At 44.0% G+C, this 19,320-nt stretch overlaps 1 protein-coding gene across 1 annotated transcript; it reads left to right on the top strand.

The window, feature by feature from the left end:
- Window positions 1-3,950: 3,950 nt before the first annotated feature.
- BRI3 (brain protein I3) lies at window positions 3,951-19,021 on the top strand. The gene is made up of 3 exons (XM_086622402.1): window positions 3,951-4,116; window positions 5,755-5,869; window positions 18,632-19,021. Exons 1-3 carry the CDS (start codon window positions 3,951-3,953, stop codon window positions 18,762-18,764), a joined length of 414 nt encoding a protein of 137 aa, XP_086478528.1. The 3' UTR covers window positions 18,765-19,021.
- Window positions 19,022-19,320: the final 299 nt, after the last annotated feature.

The raw sequence follows: 19,320 nt of genomic DNA on the forward strand, positions 1-19,320 counted from the left end.
GCGCAGAGAGGGCCGTCGTTAGAGTTAGGGAAAACAGCGTTTGCCTGGAATTACATTTATGCTTGATGTATCAGTGTGTCTTGCCTGAGGGATAAGGAAGGAGACGAGGGATAAGGAAGGAGATGGCATTTGCTGTCACAACTTGTAGCAGTCGTTCCCAGGACACCAAAAGTGCTGCTTAACATTTACTGCAGGACACCATGTACTTGCTCTGCTACAAAAGATAACCTGCGCATCACATTCCAGTGCATTCTGAAATGAGTCAGAAAATCTAACGAGAGGGAAGAACTTCCATGTCTGTCTATTCAAATATCAAACATGAAAGAGATCTGCAAACAAAATGTATCTCAGATTTTTGTGTATCTCAAAGGTGCAGTAAAGGAAGGTGGAAACGCAATTGTCTTTCATTTCAGGCCTTTTTCAAAGGGACCTGGCAGATCCATTGTGAATCCGGCCTGGGGAGCTACTAGTTGCTGGTTAGAAAGAATATGTCTGCCTTGCTCTTGTGCTGTGGCCTGTGGGTTCAGATGGGTTTGATACATGATTTTGGTTGTGGTGCGGAGGGTTCATGTACACATTAAATTCTCCAGAATGATGCCTCCGTGAGGCAAAACCATCCTGTCTGGGTCGTCTCGTTCTGAGCCCCAGGGACACTCGACTCAACGCTGCTGTGGCTTGGTCCTTTGTGCATAATGGTGCCTGCCTCAACACAGAATTCATGCTCCCTAGTAGTGTTTTGAGGATTTGATCATTGTAGTAAAACATCTTTATAAAGACCAAGTACTGTTTAGATCCTGGGAAATTAATTTTGCAAGATTTATAGCAGTTGTGACTCTGATACTCTGACATGTATCAATCTAGTTGCCATTTTAAGCAGGTAGAAACAAGACTTCCGTTGTTTTCCATGGGAACTGGATTGCAGAAGAATTTAAGGATCATGTTCTGGGATTTTCTCACAGTTTGGATTTTCAACCACAGCCTTGTAATCCTACAGGATGGCAGCATGAATGATTGATTATGCAAGGAGTTCGCATGGTAAGTCATTTACAGCCAGTACAGTTTTCTTATGTTTGTTTTAAGGAGGACCTTACACATGAAACCAAATGAACACTCTCCGTGTTCATTTGAGTGTTCATTTGAACACTTTCCTCACTGGCAGCACATAACTTTTTTGTGGTCTGTACCCAGCTAACGAGTATGCTGGCTCTGCTACTTCTGTTATTTGATGTAAAACTTAAGAATGAAGTGATGCCTTATTACTCTTTGTTGCTTTGGGTGGCCAGTGCTGAGCCCTGCTTTGTTCAGACGCTGTTGTTGCAGCAGAGATTCTCATTCTGTAAGAAGCTAACAAGAGAAAGGTTTTGCAGAAACAAACAGCTAAATGTAAACAGATTATCATTTTGCCATCAATTTTAAGGGTGGGTTTGCTGTATAATCCCAGGGCACTGGGTTAATGTGAACCTCGCTTCCAGCCTGTGGCCCGTGAGGGGAGTGCCCCGGGGCTTCCCTGAATAGGGCTCCGAGGCCTTGCAAAAGGGAGAGCAAACATCCACATATCCTTTCCTACTTCTGTCCTTCAGTCTTGTGATTACTGCGTGACTCAGGAGGAAGGAGTGTTGGCTGTCGAGATTTCCCCCAGTTTTGCCCATAATTGTAGCTGTTTAAATGCAACCTGCAGCGTACCACGGCAAAGCCACGGTTTGGATTGAAAATGCAGTTAGGAGAGGTCTATCCGTTTGACTGGCACACATCCTGACCTCGGCAAGGCTGGAGCGCTCCAAAATTAACTTTGCGAGTTTTTAAATCTCTTGTTATTACGAAAGACTTTGCTCTGTCCAAAGCATAGTCAAGATATTTTAAGTCCCGTTTCACTGTTTTGCGGCCGTTACCCTAACGCAGTTGGAGATGGTTTCCACAGGAAGCTTCTACTGTCGGCTCTTCCATGCTTTCCCAAATCTCACTTCTTTAAAAGGGGGATTTTTCCTCGTCACTTGACATTCATTTTAGGGAAGTATCTTTCCCCTAATGAGGAAGTACTGTGTTGCATTTGTGCTTTTAGATTTTTTCTTTCAAAAACCTCATGTAATATTTATACTGCTACAGTTACCGTAAGTAAAAGCTTTCCTCAGAGTAGGGGCAGTCTTTAAATGTCACTGCAAGCCCTGAGCAGTGCCCTTTCCATAGGAGTCAGGCACTGCAAACCGGAGGGAGAAGGTGGAAAGCAAGAGGGCAGGGATCCTCTCGCCATCAGGTGCTGGTGCTGGCTTGGATTTTGGGTCGTGTAATTTGCGTCCCTGTCTGTTTCAAGAATTTGTTGGATTTTGAGGCACATTATTTAATCTCTTCCCTTTTTATGTGTTTGGGTTTTTTTTGCCTCCCCTTTCTATGAAACAGGGCTAAACCTTCCCTGCTGCCCAGGGGTGCTATCATGGGAGTTGCTCAGTTTGCCGTGGAGATAGTGGCCCTGTTGGTACCTGTAGCGAAGGGCGAACCTGTGCGTATTTAAAACCCAAAAGATTTGGTGAATCAGACAGCTCAAGGGTTGAAGGTGTGGAAGGAAGAGGCCAGTTTTGATGGTGATAAAAGACATTTAAGATCCTTTCAACATCTGCCCTGAGTTGTGCAACTATCAAAAACTTGGATTTCAGCAGCTGAGCCTGGTGAAAGCGCCGTTGAACTCATTCCTTTCATTTGCTGCACAGGAGAACGCGGCATCCCCCTTGCCTTCCTTTAGTGTTTCTTTAGTGTTTCTTCAAACCATGCGAGTTTTCTTCTGCTTTTTCCTCAATCTCTTTTCAAAAACTTTCCCTCTTTGTACAACATTCCCATTCTGTGGCACCACTCCTAGAGCTCTTGTTTTTTCCCTTTAGCACTCAAGTGCAGCTCTTCCTAGCGGGGATGTCAGTTTGCAGAAGTCACTGCAGCACACAGCGCTATTTCCTGCTGATTTTTGCTTTTTCTTCAGACTGAGGGTTTTGCGTAAACACAGACACACACGCACTCCCTCAACCTTTCCATCTTCCCAGAGCTCAGCTGAAGTAACTTGGCCACTGTGTGATTCAAAGTGGCTCTTGGCGTTACCACAGGTGCAGAATTGAGAACCTCCCGCATCCCTCTTTCAGTTCTTGGGATCCTCCCGGGTTGAGCATCCCTGAGCAGCCCTCCAGCTACCACCGACTGAAACGGTTTCTGGGGCCAAACCAGTAACAAGTCTCATCCTCACCCTGTTCAGGCCATCGGTTTCCAGCAGGGATTGCATTTCGGGAGAGGTGCACTTGAAGGAAAGCGACGCTAGAAAGGGCCTCAGCGAGCATGTTAAAAATCCATCATCGGCTTAATTAAAAACTGATCTGCAGGCCCGGTGAGTCGAGGCGGCGCGTGGCAGCCTGTTCTGCCGGCAGCTGCTCTCGCCTCCGTACACGGGCAGCACGAGGAGCGCGGCACCCTCCCAGCGAGGGCAGCGCCTTCGGAGCCCTGCTGCACCGCAGGAGCGGCGGGAGACGGGGGCAGGAGGGGTGGCGGGGCGGTGCGGTGCCGCCGGCGGTTCGGTGCCGCTGGGTGCCGAGGCGGCGGCGCGGCCCCTTTAAGGCCGACGGTTTCCTGCGCCTCTCGGCGAGTCGCCTCGCGCCGCTGGGGAGCGGCGTCACGTGGGGCGCAGTCTTGTGACCGGCCGCGAGCGCAGCAGCCGGGGCCGCGCGCGCGGTGCGGGGCGCTCGGGGAGGGGCCGCTCGCGCGCCGGGGGCCGCTCGCGCTCCGCCGCTGCCTCGCGCCCGGCCCCGAATGCGCGGGGCGCCGCCGCTGAGGCGCTCGCGCCGCCGCTGAGCTCCGGCGCCCCCGGGCGGGGCGGAGGGGCGGCGCCCGCCAAGTTGGGCGCTGAGGCGAAGGCGCCGCTTCCTCTTCGCCCTCCCGGCGCTCGGCTCCGCGGGCGGGCAGCGCCGCCGCCCCCCAGCATGGACAACAAGCCCCTGCTGCAGGAGCGGCCCCCCGCCTACAGCCCCGCCGCCCAGGGCGGGGGCTACGACTACGGGCAGAGCAACTACGGCGCCATCCCCCCCCCGCAGCCCGGCTTCCAGCCGCCCCCGCCATACCCCTACCCGGGCGCCGCGGCTGCCGCAGGTGGGTCTGAGGCGGCGCGGGAGGGCTGGCCGCCGACTCAGGGGGGCTGGGGGGGTGAGGGGAGATCTTGAGCCCCGCTCCTCCGAGCCCTGGGACGGGGGGCGGCTCTGGAGAGGCTCTCCCCCCGCACGCTCCCCGGTGGCTGGAGCGGGGCGGTGCTGGCGGTGCCCTGGGGGCCGCAGGCTCCGGAGAAGGGCCGCGGTCTGCGCCGCAGAGGGGCTGCCCGGCAGAAGCGGGAAAAACTCTTGAGCCTCTTTGCGCGGGGCCGCCCTGCGAGGCGAGCGGCGGCTGGATCGTCTCGGTCTTCACGCTTAAAACCCGCGCAGGGGATCCAGGTGTTCACGAGCCCCACCTTCCTTCTCCTCTCCTTCCCAAGGCGCCTCTGAGGTGTAACTTCGTGTTTGTGTTTTGCCCTCCCCAAAATACCGACCGCGTTTGCATGAATCCCTCAGGTGTGCGAGTTTTCAGCCGCAAAACGATGGCGAAGAGAGGCAGCTGCACTAGCCGTAAAGCAGACCCTAAACTTGCACTTTTCTTTGCATGCACTTCACTGTACTCTGGTTAATGTTTGTTTTTTTCTGATACACTTCAGTAGTCTTGGAGAGACTTAATCAGGTGAGTAGACGCAGTACTTTTGTTAACTGTATTAATACTAACCTCTGCCAAAGAGAGAGAGAGGCTCTGTACAGTTAAGGGAATGCTTCCAGAGTTACAAGAAATACACTCAATAGGGCACACACTGACCCCAGTCATCCAGCATTGGGTTGAATCTTAGGGCCGTAGATTGATTTCCTGCTAATAACTTGCAGCTTCTTTTTCTACAATACAAGTATTACTGATTATTTTCACTTTATTTTTAAATAATGAGGTTGGTGGCTTTACAGGTGCATAACTTGATTAAATAAAGTCTGAGAACAGTGCCCTGGGAGAGAAGCTGCAGCTAGATTGTACCTGGGCAAAGTGTACCTTGACCGTGTGATTATACTGCATACATCTAACTATCCCTTTAAAAAGCTTTTTTTTTTTTAAGTTTTAATGTTAGTGCAGTAGCTAAGGGCTTGTGTTTTCTAACTACAGCTGTTAAAATGACCCATTCACTAACAACATGGATTTTCTGAAAGGTGTTTTTTGGTTGTTTTTTTTTTTTCCTGTGCTGTGCAACCTCTTTCCACTTGCATTTTATCATTCCGTATAATCCTTGTTATTATAAACTTAATATGTGGAAGCTAAGCTGGAAACCAGAGAAAGATTTATTCTGTTTCAACTAGTGTGTCTGCTGGAGTGGGACATACCTGATACATAATGTCCAGAAGTGAAAGCCGTGATCATTGTTTAAACTGTTTTTTTTCCTGGTGCTCAGAAAGTGTTGAAACAACTTCTCAAAGTTAATTATTAGCTCAGTGTCCTTTTCAGATGGTTAAATTGTGCTAGATACTTGGGTTTATGAAGTGGCTTTGCTATTAGATGTACTGAGCAGTGTTTTCCAACTCTGTTTTTGATAGAGCTTCTTAAAGTGCTCAATCAAGACTACATTTATATTTATTTTTTTCCATGTTCTGTTTCGGGACTTTTTAATTATTATAATTGTTCTTTATGCCTTATGTGCGGTGATCGAAGTTTTTTTTTTTCTTGTTTTAGGGTATGCTGTTCCTCCACCACCATCACAGCCAAACTATTCAAGCACGTACACCATTATCCAACAGCCTGCTACCACCACTTCTGTAGTAGTAGTTGGTGGCTGTCCTGCCTGCAGGTAAAATAGCTCTCTAGTTGAGAAATAAACTCAGTGCTGGGTTTTATTTTTAAAATTAGAGGTATCCATATAGTTCCTTGGTTTTCAATAGTTTCTCTTTATGTGTGTGTATTAGAATTGAATTAATTGAAAAAGCACTAAAATTCAGCAGTGGAGTGCTTTAATTTATGTAGTATGAACTGCCCTGATGGGCTTGTGATAACAGCTGTAATTAATACAGTAGACTTTATATATAAACTTGAATCTGTTCTTTATGATGGGGCAAGATCCGTAAGTGGTGTTTTTCATGAAAAGGCAGTTCAGTCACACATACAAAGGATCAGCTCTTGAGGGAAAGGATGACAGGAAGTCCTTTCTGATGTGTTTTTTCCCAGTGATAGTGAGTAGCATGATTTTATTGTGAAATTTTCTGTGATCTTTGACCATAGTCATTTCTGGTTATCTGATAGTCCTGTGGAACGGCTTCTGCTGCTTGTGGTGTGTCTCATTCCCAACATCCAGACTGTGCAAAACCAGGCAGGGTGCTTGTCTGTATTGGTTGAAAACATCAGTATCTTCAGGCTTTAAAAGATCTCTTGCTTTAAAAGATCTCTTGCTTTAAAAGATCTCTTGCTTTAAAAGTCCTTTTAATACAGAAGAACAGGGAGATTAATAGATTTGATTCTGTCAAGGGTTAATCTGATGAAGTGGTGAAAACCAGAAGAAGTGATCAGCTAATAGCTGGAGTTGTGACAAAAGAGCAACTTTCCCCTTGGAGATCAGCAGCCATAAAAAAAGGGAAGGAGGCACTCTGTTTCCGCATTAGTGCTGTAAGTCAGCTGAAGTCCCTTTGTGCTTCTCAGTTCTTCTCATCCCAGGATATTGACTAATGGGTGAGGGCAGCCAGATTGCTGCTGGTGCAGCTCAGACACTGGTGTGCCTGGCCAGCTCTGACTCAAATGCAGAATCATTCCCCTTCTGTTAAAATGTATGGGAGTTACCCTGCGGAGTCTTGCGAGGAGGCACTTAATATTCTGAGGCACTTAAGTCTGAGCCCTCGCTTATCTGTTTTAAAACGTGTAGGAGACAGACTTGCTGGAATACCTGACATGATACCAGGTTTCAGTGCGATGATTGTAGTAGAGATTGTTCAAGTGGTGCGGCAGTCCTCCAGATACCTTTTGGTTTTGTTAGAATCGGTGTTTGTCTGAGAGTCAGTACCTGTTCAAAGGCGGATTCGGGTAAGAAGTATCTTGTGGTGCTATGCAAAAACAAGTGCCTGCTGAAATGTCACGAGTTAAGGCTGAAAAACCTGTACCAGCTGGAGCATTGATCTACAAGTCGTACGTTTTAAACAGTGAGGGAAAGCAGCCACGGAGCTGCTCAGAGGATGTGGTAGATCTTGCCACCTCAGTAATTCCATTGAAGTGCTTATGCTTTAGCTCAGCCAGGAGACAGGAAAGATGTTGCACATTGCTTGGTAAAAGGCAGGCAGTGTGTTTATACAGACCTTCTGGCCTCAAGCCTAATAAATCTCAAAATGTTTTACTATGGCAGTGGTCTTTGTAATCACTGAAGATTGGTAGACTCTTGCTGCTATTCTTAGGATTTTTTTTTTTATTGAGGTTATCCTAGGATGTTCTAGCAGACACCTTTGAAACAGTGATTTGCAAGTATAATATCTAACTTTAGCCAAATCTGGGGAAATGAGCTATCTTTTGTAAGGTGTTTTTAAGCGACCTCACTTTAGTAGTTTTCTTAAGTCATCAGACTTGCTCTGCTGCAGGTACCCAGTGCTCTGTATGTTGTAGGCTCTTTTCTAAAGCAAAATACCCTCCATAAAAACCTTGTTTACTCTTGGATCCTCAGGTTTTTTGTGAGGGAAGAGGGAAAAAAAAATCGTGAGGAGAACTATGACATGTTGATTACTCTGAGGCATAATACTGCACTGCTTAAACTGTAGGACTCTTCTCAGCACTTTTGAAATAGTCTTGATTAGGGAATCCCAAGGACGAGTAACTATCTAGTAATGGTCTGCCACAGTTGTGTTTGCAGTATCACCATGTTTTTTCCTAATTGTCTTTAGAGGAAGAGTCAAAGTGTCAGAGTAGGAGAGGAAAATCTCAGATTGCCTGTGTTTTGACTAGTTAAGGAATTGATAGTCTGGGCCTTCAGGAGGAAGGACAGGGAGGCTGGGTGTATAATATTAGAAATATTCACAGGAACCCGAAAGGTCAGAGTTCGTCTTCTGGAAGGTTACTCTGGCTGCTTCTCTTAGAGAAAGCTCATAATCCTTTTTGACTTCTCAAGACCTTAAACATAGTTCTGCTTTACTTCCTTGGCCTGGAAACCTATTTTATAAAGAATGCAACATGCAGCTACACTCTGAATACAGCACTGAACAGAAAAGATGTTGAAAGGGCATGGGTAAACATAAAAAGCTATTAATTGTACATAAAAACCTTTGTTATTAAAACTGCCAAGTCAGTCAACCTGTTACTCTTCTGATATGATGCTGTGCATGATCGTTAGAGAAATCCATCTGCTTTAGATCAGGAGGAAAGAGCCTTTCCTGGGGCTGTGGAGTAATGTAACTGATAGAGTAGGCTAAAGCCTATTGAGAGGATTTCTGCTATCGGAAATACAAACCAGTGTTTTGCACTATGGCACTTATGAAAGTTGCTAATTAAAATCAAAACCATTTCCAACTTAAAATAGGAGATATATGTAGTATTGGTCTGTTTTTTGGGTAGGAGCCAGGTTGGATGAGGCTTTGGGCAACCTGGTGTAGTGGAGGGTTTCCCTGCCCATGGCAGGGGCGTTGGAACTAGATGATCTTTGAGGTCCCTTCCAACCCAAACCATTCTATGAAATGATCTTGAGATTAATAAGTTAGCTACAGTACAGTCTTTTGGCTTGATTTATGGTATTAAGTAATAAAAAGTACAAAGTATCTCCAAAAGTAACCTCTCTGCATGTAGGTAGTATGCCCTTGGTCCCTACATAATTGCATTTTTTTTCTTCTGTCTGAAGTATTGCTGCATCTGAGGGATGACTGTCCTGTCTTGCAAGCTGTACCTCTTGCTTAGAGTTACTCATTAGTCGGATCATCCTAATGCATCATTGGTCATTGTTGCTCTCTAATTACAGACTTCAGTATTAATGTACGTTCCATCCTTCCTTGCATTATTAAAATGTCTTGGGTGGTTGTAGTCCTCTTGTCTTAGTGTGAGTTCATCTTCCAACTCTGATGTACAAGGAATTAAACTGAGTTGCAGAATTTATCAGCTTTATTGTTTATAGTTGACATCTAAGGATCCGCCAAGTCCTACTGTTAAACTATTCTACGTTCCCATGTACAGATTGAATCATTACAGCCACTGACTTGAGATCCAGCCAGGTAATCATCTGTTCAGCTTGGAGAATGCAGTCTGGATCCTTCTCTTGTGGTCACGTTCATATTCTTTTTCTCCATCTTGTGTTGCTGGGTTGAACAAACTGCAAAGGAATATTTGCTTTCCTGTTACTTAACAGAAGAAAGATCCCTTTAAAAATGGTGAAAACGTTCTCTTCATCTAACGTTTGCAAAAGCTGGTTCTTCCAAAATCTGGGACAGAGCCTGTGATGGGCCCTGTTGGGTTTTTATTTTCCTGTTTCACAAGTATTCAGCTGTTTGGAAGAAAGGGTGAGGGAAAAGACGTAACACCACTGCATTTTGGGGCTTTCTCTTCTGACAGTTACAAAACATCTGCTTGAGAAGTATTGTGGGTCCCAAATTGAAATAACAGTGAAGCTTCTTTCAGGATTGGAAGATGGGACAAGTTTGATTAAAACTGTATTTATTCTCAGATCTCTTACAGCCTTCTCCCTGTCACAGGTTTTTCTTGTGGTTTTTTGTTGGCTTTTTTCTGGAGGGGGGGTGGGTTTTTTATTTTATTTCTTTACTATCAAGTAGTAAGTTCTCAGGTTTTGGTTGAAATTTTGTTTTCTTCAATTAAGTGCATCTCTCCGGAGAGAATAGACTCTGGGAAAATTGCACTTAGGTGATAAAGTACTTCAAAATTTCAGTGTTCTGGTTTTACTTCAATTATTCCAATCACAAGTGCTGTGTGTGGTTTGATAGAGGGCTGTTCAGGATATAGGTTTTCTATAGTTATTCACAAAAACTGTATTTAAACTTTATGTGCATATTCTTAATATATTTTCATAATACGTACTGGTTAAATGTGCAAGGAATGAAAAGAAAACAAACAACATAGCTATTTACATAGCTGTTTAGAAAGCATGTCTGATGTTCTGAGGAAAACCTGCAGATTTTCGGTCCTAACAGCAGGCTGACATGCTAGAGATGCTTTTGAAGCTTGTGAGTAAAGCCAACTTTGAAATACCATTTCAAGAGTGCTATAAAGAGGAATAGCTGTAATAGAGCAGCAGCTCCTGACGCTGTTTTTTGTCACAAAGATGATCAGCCTGTGCTGGGAATCAGTGTAGCTCCCTAATTCTACAGTTTGCAGCTTTTTGTAAACATGTGCTGTTGAGCTACATCGGGCGTTCATCCCCGCTGCGCTGTAATTTGGTGGCTGGAGCAGTTAGGGCATGAAATTCAGCAGTGACTACGCACGTGACTGCGAAGGAGAAAGCCTTGATGCAGCAGACTTGAGCAGATGCCATGAGCCTGCCATTTGGAATTCCTGGCTAGGAGAGCTGTAACTTTCCCTGTCCCCGTGCCCCCCATCCCCAGCCTAACAGCAGAGGCCCACAGCTGCTGAGCAGGAGGTTTTACCTGAGCCCAGAAGAGAGGAGGCGTTAAGCCTGTTAATAGGGTCCCAAGTGAGAACAGCATAGCTCTTGCTGTTTCTGAGGGTTTTTGTTCTACTGGTCTGAACTGATTTGTGGACAGTAATCAAAACACAGTTTTCTAATAAATGAGACTTTGTGCAATTGGTAAGATGCAGCAGGAATGTTTTCCCTAATGGGACCATATAAAAATTACAATCTGGTCCCTAATGCCCAGTCTGTCACTGGGCCAGAGTTGATGGCATTTTTTTTTTTTAATTAGTATCACCATTTGTCTTGGTGTCTGTATTCTGTTAACTAGGATTTCCTTGTAGCGATGAGTTGTTCTGGGTGAGAGGAGGAAACTGGTCTTGTTTGTTGGTAACCAGAGGTGATACTGATTCGGCTGTGTAGGCAGATGAGCGAGGAAAAAACACACCAGGTCTCAGGCTAGTTCATCGTGGAGACATGTCCACCATCTACAGGGAATTTTAACTGGCACATGTAGCCTCGTTTATGAGGCTAGACTGTTGGTGTGAAGCCATGAAGCTTGCCTCTTAATTAGTGTGTTTTCAGAACTGGAATTAAAGCAGTGGTGGTGCTGTTATTAGGGAAGGCTGGTGATTTGTAGGCATTTCAAGAAAGACAACAGCTAGATAAAGGCTGTTCCCATTGCCAAAATTTTTCTGGCTCTGCAGCCAGCCCTCTGTTAGAGGAATTGGGGCCTAAAGCATAAGGAAGTTCAGATCAATCTGCAAATACTGTGGTGTCTCTTACTTGAAGGTGACTTTTAAGGATAATTGTGTTTACATAGATATACAGCTTGTGTTGAGGAGGGCAAGGCAGTGGCTGTGTACAGATTTGGGCTCCTTTCTGTGTATGTGGATCAACAGCCATTCAATATGCCTTCAAGCCGAGGCTAGAGGAGCTGGCATCTCTCTTCATGGAAACTAAAACTGTAAGCATCCCGTGCTTACTCAGTAGTTGCATATATAGTTCTCAATTCTTTCTCTTCTGCTGCTTTGCAGGTGAAATTTAAACATGCTTAACCTAGCTGTTGCTGTTGCATTAGCTATGACAGATGTAAAGAAAAGCTACACATTTGTTTTTACCTTCAAAATTAAAGATTTGGTGTGCAGCTTGCAAAGTCTGTGCTTGTCACTGATCTGACGTTTCCACTGAAATATAAAGTTAAAGACTCAGCCAGCTACAGTGGCAGGAGAGATGGGATACTGATCTCAAAATTCCACTTGCTTGACCAGTGAGGGAGTATCTGTGTAGAAGGCAGCTGGAGACAGACGCCCTTAAGCAAAGTACGGTTTCTTTTCACATCTTGCAGAGCTTGTCGTACCACCAACCTGTCTCTGATTAGCTGGGATGACCTTTTGAGTTTATTTGTAAGGGATGAAAAATGCTGATAAGCATACATTTAACCGTGTGGTGTTAAGTCTAAAAATGCACATGTTAAACTGTACTGATGCTGTCTGTGTCTGCAGATCTCGCCACTGGCCCTCTGATCCTGAGTGTCCGACTTAAGATACTAATGTTTAAAGACTTATTTTCAAGAAGGGGGTTGTCTGAAAAGTAATTTGGTTTTAAATACTTGTCAGTGGGAATAATTGACCTTACTTTATGGAGTTGGCAGCTGCAGTTACAGCTTAAATCCAAGACGCTGCTTGCAGTATAAATAAACCTTTCCACTTTATTTTTAGATTGGGAGTGGTGCAGTTATAATCAGCTTTTATGTGGTTTATGCTGTAGAACAAAATTTGTGTTTGGTTACATTAGTGGATCTACAGTTTGAATATGGAGTCTCTAATTACTCTGCAACTCAGGTAAGATACACAAGCAAAAACTAAAATATTGATATTCGCCTTTATAGAAAGTTGTTTTTTTTTTCTTCTTCTAAATTTAGTAACTGGCTAAGCAGTGATTGGATAAGTGTTCATCCAAAATTAGGTGGTGACACGAGTCACCAGAAGCCAAGAAGTGTTTGTGTCCCTAATGCTGTAGTAGTAATCACACTGCTGTCAATGGGATAGGCACTGCCTCAGAAACAACAGGTGTGTTATGGTGGAGTCAGCAGACACAGTTCTGGTGAGCTTTCCAAACGGGTGTTGCTGGTGGACCTGTCTGCTGCTTGGCTGTACTGTGCTGGTCTTCCTCTGTCGCTGACCAGCCCTGCTTCCTGTGGCTGGCTTTGTCCTTTGCCGGACCTTTTCCGTGGGCCTGGTGTTCAATACGGATAATGATTTTTAAAATTTTTTTCTTAATTGCCATTTTCGTTACCACAAAACACTTCCTGAATAACTCTGTTTTGGGGGAAGGGTGTTTAAAATAAATTCTATTTAAAGTGTCAGGGACATCTGCTGACCAATAGGCTTGGGCCTTGCAAGCTGATTAAGAGAGTTGATTGTAATGGGTTAGACAGCAGTCATCTGTGCTTGGGTTTGCAGCGACTTGAGGCTGACCAGAAGTACCCCGATTGATCCCTCGTGAATGTTTAATTAGTGTGTTTATTCTTTGAGGTCAGATAAAAATTAGGCTGCTTATACTCTTAACTGAACAGATAGACTTGTCACAAAGGTAGACTTCAGGGCAGGAACGGAATACGGAGTTAGGAAGAGACGAGGAGAAGATTTAAAAACACTAACATAGCAAGAGTTGAATGCCTGCAGGAAGGGAATGCTTAGTCTGTGTGAATGAAAAAGATGGCATTAGTGGAACAGCAAACCAAGACCGGATATACAGTAGCCTTAACGTGCCATGTACTGCACTTAGTGTGCATTTTCCAAAGTAATGTTATTTTTGGTGTCATTGAAATGCCTGGAAAAGGGACTTTGCCTTTCTTGGATGGATCTGTAGTACTGAAACCCACCCAAATCTTTAATTACTCAGAAACATCTAGATTGTGTTTGAGCTTCTCGGTACCTACAGTATGTTTCTGGGTTAACCTGCAGAGAAGGGGAAAAGGAGAGGCCTCACCTCCTGCACTTCTACTGCTGATTTTTATTTCACCTAAACCATGACAGGTCTGAGGCTGCTGAGCATTTCATGCACTTCCACAAGTACAAATTGCCACGTTCAGCTTCTGCATCCCGGCTTGCCGTTTTTGGTTGAACGCTTGTGTCCTTTCTATCACTGTATCTGTACCCAGTCTGGCTAGTTTTGAATAACTTTGCATTTCAGTCCTATTAGCAGATTCTTCCCAGGAGATGGCACTTTCAGTAGCACAGCTTTTCCCTGGTGAATGAAGTTGACAGTATGACAGCCTTGTTTACTGACTCCATTCTTTAATTGTAGTCTAATTTTCAGGGTCACTTGCAATGTAACTTTACAGTTTTAGTGTCCGGGAATGCCCTAGGCAAAGAGGTTGTACAGCAAAGAAATTATGCTAAAGCTTTCATGTTAGCCTTGAGCTAACAGGAAACTAACATAACCCCTGCCCTACACAATAATATGCTGAGGTAGGACAGCTAGTTGGAAATCTGTGGAAGCAAGAGTTAATAGGAGGCTCTTCAACTCTGCTTTAAAAGTCAGTCTAATAAAAGCATCTCTGTTTGGGTTAGTATGCTCTGAACTCAACCTAGCAAGTGGATTTTGATGTTTTCTGGCACAGGCAAATGGTATAACAACTGATTGGGGATTAGGACTTGGAAGTTGGGTAGCAAGGTTAAGTTGATGGGAGCAATGTTTTCTTCTCTATTTTTTGTTTCCTTTTGACTCTCTCTCAGTAATCCAAGTCCTCTCCCCCCCCCCCCCCCCCCCCCCCCCAAAATGAGGACCAAAGTCCAGTACACAGTGGTCTGGATGGAAGGATTAATAATCCAGAGTATATGGGCAAAATTTACTTCATGATATGCCTCTGTATGATATTTGCCTTTTTTCTGGTAGTGACAGTGACTGCTGTTCTGTTCATAATTTTTCAGTAACTCCTTCCATATTTCTTTCCCCAGCAGTGCTGTCCCCTCTGACTGTTTTCCCTGTTGGTATTTCACTTTGCTGGGGAATGCTCTGTGGTAAGAGAGGAAGGGAAGCAGGCACCAGTGCCATGGTCTGATGGGAATCCTGGGCTAAAGTTCTTTCTAGCAGAACACTAGACAGACTAAAAGGAAATATTAACCAAGCTGAGCAAATCTAGTGCCTGTAGTTTCTCTGAGTGCTGTTTGCTGAGGTGATGCAGGGCAAGTGCTGTGAGTCAGCGACTAATGTGACAAGGGTGAGTTTCAGCTTTGCAGCAGAAATGGCCTGGCTCCTCGTCTGCTGGCATATAGTGTAGTTTGTCAGCACTTTCAGTGCTGTAGAGGTAGAAATGCGTTGCATGCCACGTGGGGGGTACATGATGCCTCTCTTTCTGACCCTTATAAACTCACTCAACATACTTGTCATCAAGCCAGCAGAAGTGTAAAGGCTGGTTAGTGGCACACAAAACTGTGTTCATTATTCCCAGAAGGAATGCTTGCAGTATCAGCTGGACAGATGCAGGCATTGCCAAACCTGAGCTGCAGAAGAGAGCTCTGGTGAACTGCATCACAAAGACAATCAGTAGTGCTGTTTCCAAGAAACTTGCTCTTGCTGCTGCTCAGCGTGTCTGTAGTTGATGGTCAGTATTAAAACTTGTAGTAGAAATACCAGAAACAAAGGTGGGATTCTTTGCATTAAGTCCACACATTGTGTAAGTCAGCAACTCACTGTGGCAAGAATCAGTAACTGAATCAAACACAAACCCCTGGTAGGTAAGCTGGACCAACTGCGTGGTACAGCACTCTGTTTAGGTCTCATCGGCAGAGACTGTCACAACCTTTTGGAGAAGATGTAAAGAAATCTATAAATAAAAAAGTTCCACTGTTGCCCTATGCTGGATTCCTTAAACATTGCTTTTGCTTCAGCTGGAGAATAAGATACTACTGATACTGCAACTATTGTATGACGTACTCAGTAAATGTTAGTGTGGTTTTTGGTACTTCCTGTATTAACAATAGTAACTGAGTGACATGCCAGAACCATTGTCCTTCACAACCTGTGCTGACTGTATCAGTGTGCTGGATATGGTGGTGCCATCCTGGAGAAAGGTGGTTTTATGAATTCAGGCAGTATCATGGGTACTTTTTAAGTTTTTTTTTTTAAGCCAGTGTTGATATCTGGATTTGTGATTTGGTGATAGAGGTGTGGGAATATAGGAGGTAAAGGAGACTGGTGAGAGACGTGAAACTTTTTCCATGTTTGACGATGCTTTCCTGAAGTGCTTTAGAGCCATGGGGAAAAAAAGGTGGTACCCACACCACTGAAACCAATTCTACAAAATGTGTTCCAGCTCTGGGAAAAATGGTAGGAGCTGAAGTCCTGGAGAGTTTGTCATAAAAGCAGAACTCTTCTGCAGAGCTGATCTGTCATTGTTCTTATGTCTCTGGACACGCAGATGTCTGTTCAAAGGTAATCTTACATTGTTGTGGCAAAATGAAGTGCTTGCACTGATAGATGGAGTCGGGTAGGGCACATGCCTGACGTTCAAGGTGAACGTTATGCCGAGTTTGTAGGAGTAGCCACAAGGAACAATACCGGCTACAGAAGTCTGAGCTTTGGGACACTTGAGCGCTGAGACTAGAATCCATATGGTGATTTGAGCATTAGTCCAGATCTGTTAATTTGTTGCATTAAATGAGTGTCATTTGAGGAAGTGAAACTATAAAACTATTGCTGGGATCACCTGTACCCTGAAAATACTTTTATACCAAATATGAAGTAGACTTCTATCACAAGTTCATCAAAAGAAGAGGACTGATGTTGAAGACTTAAGCTGAATATGAAGTTGTATAAGCAGCAGAATATTCAGAACACTATGAAAAGGCCTTGACTTCTTGTAATGGTTGAGGGGAAAGAGAATGTTAAGTTTAATCAAGTTGTAATATTTTAGGCAGTTGCAGTAAGGAAATGGTCTCTGAGTCTGCATATTCCTTCCTTAACTCTGTTGACGTTGTACAATAGGTTGTCTGTGACTGCTCTGTAGGGAAACAACAACTTGTTGGCCTTGGCACCTTGCTTGTAGCATGTATTTCAAGGTCACTCAGCTCTGTTTCTGTTTGCTTTCACTGTATGGGGAATCTAAGAGGACACATCTTGTTCAAGTGTTTTGCTAAACTCCAAATTTTGACTATTTAGTATAGCTGCTCAAATTTCTTAAGTCTGAATACTCGGGCTTTACTGTCTGCTCTTCATTTTGAGGGATATTTAGATACAGTACTTCAGAAAGAAGTCAGGGTCTGAAATTAGAAGATAAGTCTGTTCAGGTAAACGTCTACTGTCACAGAACTGTGTCCAAACAGGCTTTCTCACATAGCGTGGAGATTCACGTGGAGCCAAACGACATCAATGTTCTCCTACAGTTCTAAAGGGACATCACGTTTTGGAAGTAGGAACTGGGAATACCTACTAAAGGTTATTTTAATAGTGATGCGTGTTTGGCCTTTGGACTTTTCTAGCTACCAGAAATAAACTTGTTAAACAGCTTATGACAGTAGTGCCGAGCTGTTCCGGTGACTTAGGAAGTCTGAATGTGAGTAGTTGGCATAGTCCTGTACACAGTTATTTAACTGACACTTTCTGCAAGGAATTGCTGACATTTGAAATACTCTTCCACTGTAAATCTACCGTTAGAATTTTAAGTCTTTATCCTGCTAAATTGGTCAGAGCTCTAAATGTCCAGCGCACCAAGCCCTTTGCACGTGGATTATATTGACTTGTGCTCTCATCCAACATCTGAGAGGATGTGCTGGCAACTGCAGGAACGAGACATTGTCAAGTTGTGCATTAATTTGAAGTAACAGACTGAAACAACCCTGTTTGCATCTTGCTGTCAGCAGTGGTTTTCACTTGCTTAGTGAAAGGATAAGCTGGATGTTTCACCAGAAGCCCTTAACCAGTGTTACAGAATTCTCTGCCAGTTCAAACCTTTCTCTTAGGAAGAAGCTGAGAAAAAGCACCACATCAACAGATCAAAACATTCAGAAGACAAGGATTACTTTTTTTCCTAAAAGAGCGAGCTCTAGTGCACGTATACTGCGAGAGACTTGAGGCTGAATGAAGTGAGAGAGTTCACCCCAGGATAATTGTGGAAACTGAGCAGGCAAAGCATATGACACAAGTGTGACTGCTGCCTGTTGGAAAAGACCTAAAAAGCTGATAAATGGAGTTGTTTGCTGTGCAATAACTGTACCAGTGTTATACTGGTTAAATCTTTAGCACTGTATCATTCCAGAAGAGTCAGTAAATTATTTTAAAAGCAGGCTCCTTTTCATTTTTATGAGAGCAAACTTTAGTGACACCAAGATTCAGTTCTAGAAAACTGTATCTTTACCTATACAGAAAAACTTGGCCCCAAGAAGGGCTGGCAAGGAATAAAGTTTGATGCTTGCTTACAGTTTCTGTCCTGAATGTGAGATCTCTTACTGCTGTGTGGTGACTTGGCAAGGTTAACTGAGCTGGGATGCAAGAACACAGGAGAACAGCCATGACTTTCACATTCTTTAGGGACTGGAGATGGCTGCAGTGGCACAGGCTGTCATGTTAAAGCTTTCTACAGTGAGAGTGCTGTAACTTGTTCCCACTGTATAGCAGGTGCTACACCTGTGTGTTCTTCAGTGTCCTTGCATTAACCAGCATTTGGAGTGGATACAGCTGCTCAGAGCTGTGGTGGCTATCCTTTGTTCTAAGAACTAGTCCTGGATTGCAGTGATACAGAAATAGTTGCTGTCTGGAACTAAACAGCTAGTTTGAATCAAAACTTTTAGACTTACCTACAGTCTAATCACCTGCAAGTTTCCTGTTTTTCTTTAAGCTGTATAATTCAAAACCTGCTACAAGCTATGAAAATAAAACACAACCCAAACTTTGTGCCTTATCTTGCTGTATAAAACTGTGTGGTTTTTAGTGACTGCCAGATCACAAAGTTGTAACTTTGAGGTGAATGTGGTGAGTGTCCTTGACTGAGTCTGTTTTCCATTTTTACAGGGTTGGCGTGTTGGAGGACACCTTCACCTGTCTTGGTGTTTTGTGTGCCATTGTATTCTTTCCAATTGGGATTCTGTTCTGTCTTGCACTGAGGCAGAGAAGATGCCCTAATTGTGGGGCAGCTTTTGGCTAAGAGGATGAACGTGGACGTGCTCATGGAAGCTACAACTGTTAGCATACTCTTTCTAATGTAAATGTCATGTACAATCATTTTATTTGCTTCAGACCTGTTTTGTAAAGTGTGAAAAAAATTTAGTCTCTTGCATGTAATTTAAATTTAATCTTTTACGAGCATGTGCATTACAAAACATGAAAACCCAACTTGTTTTCCATGTTTAGTGGCACTTGTTGACAACTAAATAAAACTGCTTTTCCTTTTGCAATCCTCAACTTGTGGCTGGATTATTAAGTATATGACTAATGTGTCTGATAACATGTAGTCTGAAAGTGGAGTTAGTAATCCTAGCTACAAAGAAGGATAAATACTGTCCAGAATCCTTATGATTAAAAAAAGAGACATGGTTTAGGGCTGTACTTGTTTAAGCACATCACATGCTTTTGAGGAAAGTGTTCCAAGTGCTGTTTGTGCCCCCACTGTGCTAAGGGACAATCTCACTCTTCTGCAGGCACTAGTAGTAACAAACAGTAACAGCCCTATTTTAATTAGTGAAGGTTTTGCTGATGGGGAC

This window comes from Tauraco erythrolophus, chromosome 17, assembly GCF_009769465.1.
Source record: "Tauraco erythrolophus isolate bTauEry1 chromosome 17, bTauEry1.pri, whole genome shotgun sequence".
NCBI lineage: Eukaryota > Metazoa > Chordata > Aves > Musophagiformes > Musophagidae > Tauraco > Tauraco erythrolophus.